This window comes from Ahaetulla prasina, chromosome 2 (assembly GCF_028640845.1).
Source record: "Ahaetulla prasina isolate Xishuangbanna chromosome 2, ASM2864084v1, whole genome shotgun sequence".
In the NCBI taxonomy this organism is placed as follows: Eukaryota; Metazoa; Chordata; class Lepidosauria; order Squamata; family Colubridae; genus Ahaetulla; species Ahaetulla prasina.
In genome coordinates this window covers 31,685,664-31,692,738 of record NC_080540.1, presented here as the reverse complement: position 1 = coordinate 31,692,738, position 7,075 = coordinate 31,685,664, and the positions used below count along the sequence as shown (strand labels likewise).

The window sequence follows — 7,075 nt, the reverse complement described above, 5'->3', positions numbered from 1 at the left end:
AGTTAAGAAAAACTATTTCAGAAAACTATTTCTAGTCCTCCTATCTCGACACAGAGAAATGAGAAAGGGAACTGCTCTGTGATGCAAAAACACCCCAAAACAGTCAAAGATGCATCCACGGTATAGAACTGAGACTTGAGGCAGCCAGTATCTCACAGTTTTCTTTAGCTTAGCTCCCCAAAGACAGAGGAGTCACTTCAGATATGTCTCCTCCTCCTTCCTGCAGCCTGTTGTTGTTGGAAGAAATATCCATATGGTTCAGTTCCAAGCGGGGAGAAAGACATTGGAAAAACGGAGGCTGATTGGAAAGATGGTTTAATGATGAAGCAGAGCCGTCAAGCACATGTGATTGGACACACAAGGAATTTGTCTTGGTGCATATGCTCTCAGTGTACATAAAAGAAAATATACATTCATCAACGTACAACATTTACAACACAATTGATGGTCAATATATCAATATAAATCATAAGGATTGCCAGCAACAAAGTTACAGTCATACAGTCATAAGTGGAAAGAGATTGGTGATGGGAACTATGAGAAGATTAATAGTAGTGCAGATTTAGTAAATAGTTTGACAGTGTTGAGGGAATTATTTGTTTAGCAGAGTGATGGCCTTCGGGAAAAAACTGTTCTTGTGTCTAGTTGTTCTGGTGTGCAGTGCTCTATAGCGTCGTTTTGAGGGTAGGAGTTGAAACAGTTTATGTCCTGGATGTGAGGGATCTGTAAATATTTTCACGGCCCTCTTCTTGATTCGTGCAGTATACAGATCCTCAATGGAAGGCAATTATTTTTTCTGCAGTTCTAATTATCCTCTGAAGTCTGTGTCTTTCTTGTTGGGTTGCAGAACCGAACCAGACAGTTATAGAGGTGCAAATGACAGACTCAATAATTCCTCTGTAGAACTGAATCAGAAGCTCCTTGGGCAGTTTGAGCTTCCTGAATTGGCGCAGAAAGAACATTCTTTGTTGTCCTTTTTTGATGATGTTTTTGATGTTAGATTAAGCTGACCAGACGTCCCGCAGACTTTTGGCGGGACAGTCCCACTTTTGACATTTTGTCCCGCGTCCCGCGGCGTTTTAAAAAAGCCCCGCTTTTTCCTGCGGAGGTGACAACTTTCAAGACACGTGGACTTCAACTCCCAGGATTCCCAGCCACGGCTTCCTGTGCTGCCCCATGATTGGCTCCCTCTGGCCTCCTCTCAAAAAGAGAGGTGCGGCTTTGCCATTGGTTGCGCAGATGGGGCACGCTGGCAATTGGGCATTGCTAGGGAGACGGAGTCGTGTTCCTGCTCCGCCTGGGCCCCGTTTGACTCTCTGGCCTTGCACCTGCCTGGCGCCAGTGGACAAAATTCCCTCAAGCCCGTCCCGACGGTGGGGAGCAGCCGAGCCCTCGTAGCAAGGTGGGTGCATGGGAAGGCCCGGGGGCGTCGCTTGGTTCCCGCAGGAGGAGGAAGGTCTCTGCGCCTGGACTGGGCAGCGAAGTGTGTGTCAATTGCCTCGGCCTGCTGCCCACCCAGCAGGACTGTCCTGCAGCCGCCTCCCACCCACACAGCACCAGCCTACCCTACCCCATCTGGAGAAAGAGTGATGGAGAAAAAGAAGGGGGCAGAAAATGATGAAGGAGAGAAAGAGAGATGAAGGATAGAAGGGGGAGAAAGATGAAGAAGAGAAAGGGGGGAGAAAGATGGCGAGAAAGAGAAGGGGAGAAAGAGAAATTAAGGAGAGAAAGATTGAGAGAAAGGGGGGAGAAAGATGAAGGAGAGAAGGGGGGAGAAAGATGAAGGAGAGAAAGAGAGGGAGGGAGAAAGAGATTAAGGAGAGAAAGATTGAGAGAAAGAGGGGGGAGAAAGATGAAGGAGAGAAGGAGAGAGAAAGAGATTAAGGAGAGAAAGAGAAAGGGGGAGAAAGAGATGGAGAGAAAGAGGGAGGAAGAATGGATTTGTTCTGGTAATCGGTTTAACAAGCATGGCACTGAAAAAGTGACTTATGACTGTTTTTTCACACTTAGGCATAGGGCCGGGCTTAGGGCCGGGCTATTTACAGGACCGCCTACTGCTACCAAATACCTCTCACCGACCCGTGCGCTCTCACAGAGAGGGACTCCTCAGGGTGCCGTCAGCTAGGCAGTGCCGTCTGGCGACACCCAGGGAAAGGGCCTTCTCTGTGGGGGCTCCCACCCTCTGGAATGAACTCCCTCCAGGACTTCGCCAACTTCCGGACCTCCGAACCTTTCGTCGCGAGCTTAAAACACACTTATTTATCTGCGCGGGACTGGATTAGGTTTTAAAGTTATGGGTTTTAAGGGGTTTTTTATTACTTATACTATTTTAAATTTGGGGCAATAGAATAAGTTTTTTAATTGTTTTTTTAATCTGTATTTATATGTATTTTAACTGCCTGTGAACCGCCCTGAGTCCTTAGGGAGATAGGGCGGTATATAAATTTGAAAAATAAATAAATAAATAAATACTTAAGAACATTGCAGCAAACAGTCATTAGGGCAAAGAAGCTATGTCACATGACCACCTGGACCACCTGGACATGCCCACCCAGTCACATGAAGCACTGCAGTTGTGACATCAGTGACATGGTTATTAAAAATGCTGCAACAGGGATAAATGATGACCGGTCATAAGTGTGAGGACTGATCAAAAGTGCGAGAACCTGTCAGAAATCACCTTTTTCAGTCCTCTGGATAGTCCCTATGTGCATAGGGACTACCCAGACGGCTGAAAAAAGTGATTTCTGACAGGTTCTCACACTTTTGACCAGTCCTCACACTTATGACCGGTCATCATTTATCCCTGTTGCAGCATTTTGTGCGTAGGGACTACTCAGAGGGCTAAAAAAGTTATTTTTGACCTGTTCTCACACTTTTGACTGGTCCTCACACCTACAACTGTCCTCAGATTTTACATTTTGCACCCTATCTTGTAACCGTGGTGAAGAGAAGCAGTTGTGAAATAAGCGACATGGTTGTTAAAAATGCTGCAATGGGCATAAATGTGAGGATGGTCATAAGTGCGAGGACCGGTCAGAAATTACTTTTTTTAGCCCTCTGGAGTATTTTCTATGCCCATAGCCAGGGCCACCCGGTCACATTAGCAGCTAGGCTCGCCCACCCAGTCACATGACCACCAAGCCACACCCCAAAATAAGCCACGCCCACAGAACCGGTACTAAAAATTTAGAACCCCTTCTTTCCCCCCCCCAATGGTGTCCCACTTTACCAATGTTAAAATCTGGGCACTATATGTTAGATGTAGGTTTCTACGGAACCCTCCTTAAAAGTGTAAGGCTGCACATGGGTGTAACACTGTCAGAAGCAATTGGATAAAGAAGGGTTATTGATGGTGGGGGGAAGCAACTTCCTCCTTTCTGGGACCTGGTGGAAAATGCACCGTTTCCACTACTTGCATAAGCAACTTCCGTGCACAAAGAATCCACTAGGTGAATCCCTCTAAAAAGAGAACTGGACACCTTGCGATTCACCATTCGGCCACTGGAGGGCGAACCATAGGAGAATGGGAGGGAAGTGACCTCACTGGATCTGAGCAGAATTCCGTCTCTATTTAACCCTTTGAGCTTAGCAGGAGGTTTAAATGGGTGCCGGAAAGTCTTAAAAGGAAGGAGAACTAGAGGTGGGCAGGGTAAGTGGCGGGTGTGAGTGTCTCCGCGTGTAAAGGGAGATGGGGGCAGAGGGTGCTCGTGCTAGAGAAGGAGGGGACAGAAGCGGAGTCCCCACGCAGGTTCAATCTTCTGAGTGCTGCGGGTGGGAGAGCCCGGATCCCATGTTCCCCGGCCGCCCCTCTCCACGCAGGTGGCAGGCAGAGGGAAGCGGTGCTCAGGAATAAATCCCCAGAGAGGAGGAAGGATCCTGGGGAATCCTTCACCCCCACATTGCCTGGAGAAAGCTCCCAGGTCGGAGATGGGGAGAGCTTGGAGGGCAAATCTGGATGGAGCAGGAGAGAAGAGCATGGGGGTTGCAAGGGAGGAACTGCAGAAGACTGTGCCCGCCTTCTCCTTCTGTGCTAGAGGAGACTAAAATAGGGTTCGATCCTCAGGAGATCAATTTCTCGTAGGAGGGTGAATGAACCAGGACATCACCAACCCCCTTGTCTCATGTGAATCGTTGCTTAGCCTGTTTGTGTTTAGGATGTGTTTTGTGAACCTACCTGCATGTAATTATGTGATTTGGCTCTTAAAAAGCACACCCTGAAGAAAGGGAACATCCAAAGGAGGTCACTTTTTGGCATTTTTTGCAAGTGAACTTTCATGTTTTGTTCTCCTGTTAGAGTTTGACATCTTGGGTAAAACCTCATTTGTAGGTAAATGCAGATCTAGGTTTTTATAAAGCAAGCCCTTGTTTTCAAGAAAAAAACAAATTGAAAATTGATCCTCAATGCGTGCAATCCTGTACTAGCTCAGAAAAATGTATCTTTCCATTAGAATGTTCTTCACGGGTTAAATTCACCATATTGTGTTTAATCTCATATAGAGAAATTGGAAACCATTTATACTACCTCACTTGGAGGCAAAAAATTGAAGAAAGACGGCTGAAAGACTTGCCTGACCTGTTGCTACAAGAATGGGATAATGAATGCAAAGGTGTTTCAAGAATCAAAAGATTTCCAGGGACCCATTTGGAGTTTCAGGAGAGAGAAAGAATGAAAAGCCAATCTTTAGCAAGTGAGGGAACTGGAAAAGGCCCTTCTGGTGTTCACCCTGGGAGCCCTGGTGAAATCTGGGCAAGAACTGAGCAGAAGATCCTGGAGGAGACAACCACCCTTTCAGAAGTTCAGCCATGGAAGTTCAGGAGCTTCCAACACCAGGAGGATGAAGGTCCCCGAGGACTTTGCAGCCAACTCCATTCCTTTTGTAGTCGATGGTTGAGATCACAAAAGTACACAAAAGCACAAATGCTGGACCTGGTTGTTTTGGAGCAATTCCTGGCCCTTCTGCCTCTGCAGATGGAGAGCTGGGTACGGGAGTGTGGAGCAGAGACCAGCTCCCAGGCGGTGGCCCTGGTGGAAGGCTTCCTCCTGAGCCAGGTGATGGAGCAGAAGGAGAGGATTGACTGGCAGGTGAGAGACCTTCATTTGGGAGCTCAGAATTGATTAAAGCTAATAGTCTAAATCTAACAGTGTGTTTGAATTCGTAACCCTTGCCTACCAGTGTTCTTTGGCATTCATTATACGGGGAGATACTTCTAATTCTTGTAGGACATTGTTCTGTTATTTGTGATAGTCATTCCTTTCCTACTTTTCAGCCCTCACTGATAAACTTCAGGGGCTTTGGAGGGGTGTTCACAGAAGAAAAATCCATTTTTTGATGTGTATTGTCCATTCATTCTTCTTCTTGTTTCCTGCCTACTTTTTCAAGTCCTTCATGGTTGAGATCAGAGATCCTGAGAGAAGGAGGCATCCATCAAGTTCATCTCTGGAAATGTTTTTTAGGAGGCTCTCTCAGGATGATCCAAATATGGACACGACCAGAGGTAATACATGGCTCTCCCATTCCTCAGAGAGATCTCAACTCTTCTGTATGTCTTCTATTCTATATTACAAATTATGCAGTTTAAAATTTTGTCTCCCTCACAGGGAAGAATAGAAAGAAGTTGACCCTTCTTGATGGTGGTAAAGCTGAAACAATGGTTGAAACTCCAATTCAAGTAAGAGGAAATTAATTTATTAGATTTGTATGCTCCCTTTCCTTCAGAAAGTCAAGCTGATGTACGTAGACAATCTCCTTCCATTTTTCCTTCTTTGAGTTGGCTTATTTTTGTGTTCCTGAGCAAGATTAAACGTTAAAGTAGGTCCTTTTTAAGAAATCTTTTTAAAGATCACTACCTTAAATAACCCCTAATTATTTCCAGTTATTATTATTACAACTGTACTTATGCTAATTACTCACTTTTTAAATAATCTTTCAGGGTGCCCATTTTTTTTGTAACTCTTTGACTTGGGTTTGTGCAAGGATGCAGAAAACTGTCTAAATATTTACAGTTCTTCCTCAAGAAAATTCTTCCACTTTCTTGTCTTCCATTCAGTCGATGTTTCAGACTACAAGCAGCTTCCTTACAATGTGAGGAGGACCAGAAACAAATTCCTCACTGGGCTCTCCCAGCACTTTCGTGAAGGTGTTGAGGAGAGACAGGATTGCTCTTTCTTCGGACACCATGCGACATTTACTAAAATGTTGCAAAGAATCCCCTCCCACACGCAAACAGTTTTTTCCTGCTGCAAACAGAGGAAGGATTAGGGTCACTGATAGGTGGAGTTTTGGAGCCACAGATACCAGTTGATTCCGGACATCTTTGATGGTTGCTGGAGGGTGGGCCGGGCGGGTGGGTGAATGGATGGATGATGGTAGCTCAATGGATCCAGAAGGAAACTGCTGTTATTTTCACTGATTGGCACTGAAAATCCTGCAGAATCAGTAAAAATTCCTAAAACCTGCCTGTTCTGTCCCTACTGCATGTTAGTCTGTGTGCAGCTCAACATGCAGCAAAACCAACCTATCCTCCAATGAAACAGACCGTGTGCGTAGATCTGAATGCTTTATTGGGAGAACAGGGTATGGTGAAACTGAAGGAAATAGGAATATATATAGTGAGAATCAAATATCAGATAGACAGTATTAAGTTACTGCTGAACATAACAATACACGAGCACATAATAGATTTAAACTTAATGTGAACCATTCCAATCTTGATTGTAGAAAATATGACTTCAGTAACAGAGTTGTTAATGCCTGGAATGCACTACCTGACTCTGTGGTCTCTTCCCAAAATCCCCAAAGCTTTAACCAAAGACTATCTACTATTGACCTCACCCCATTCCTAAGAGGTCTGTAAGGGGCATGCATAAGAGCACCAACGTGCCTACCATTCCTGTCCTAATGTTCCGTTTGATTGTATTCATTTTGTGTGTTTATTTCATGCTTATACTTATATATATTGTTTAATATGTGTTTGACAAAATAAATAAAAACAAATAACAATGAATAAACAAGCAGTTTGACTCTCGCCAGCCATGCTCTGTGTGTGGGATATGAGTTTGTCCTTGGGTGAC

General features: G+C 45.0%; 1 protein-coding gene across 1 annotated transcript in view; it reads left to right on the top strand.

Annotated features, from left to right (window-relative positions):
• Positions 1–3,521: 3,521 nt before the first annotated feature.
• Positions 3,522–7,075, top strand: part of LOC131191910 (zinc finger protein OZF-like) — a 136,961-nt gene continuing 133,407 nt past the window's right edge. Inside the window, exons 1-4 of the mRNA XM_058170537.1 lie at positions 3,522–3,652; positions 4,501–5,086; positions 5,385–5,499; positions 5,603–5,673. Of these exons, the coding sequence (XP_058026520.1) occupies positions 4,670–5,086; positions 5,385–5,499; positions 5,603–5,673 (603 nt within the window). The 5' untranslated portion in view covers positions 3,522–3,652; positions 4,501–4,669. The remainder of the gene's footprint in view (positions 3,653–4,500; positions 5,087–5,384; positions 5,500–5,602; positions 5,674–7,075) is intronic.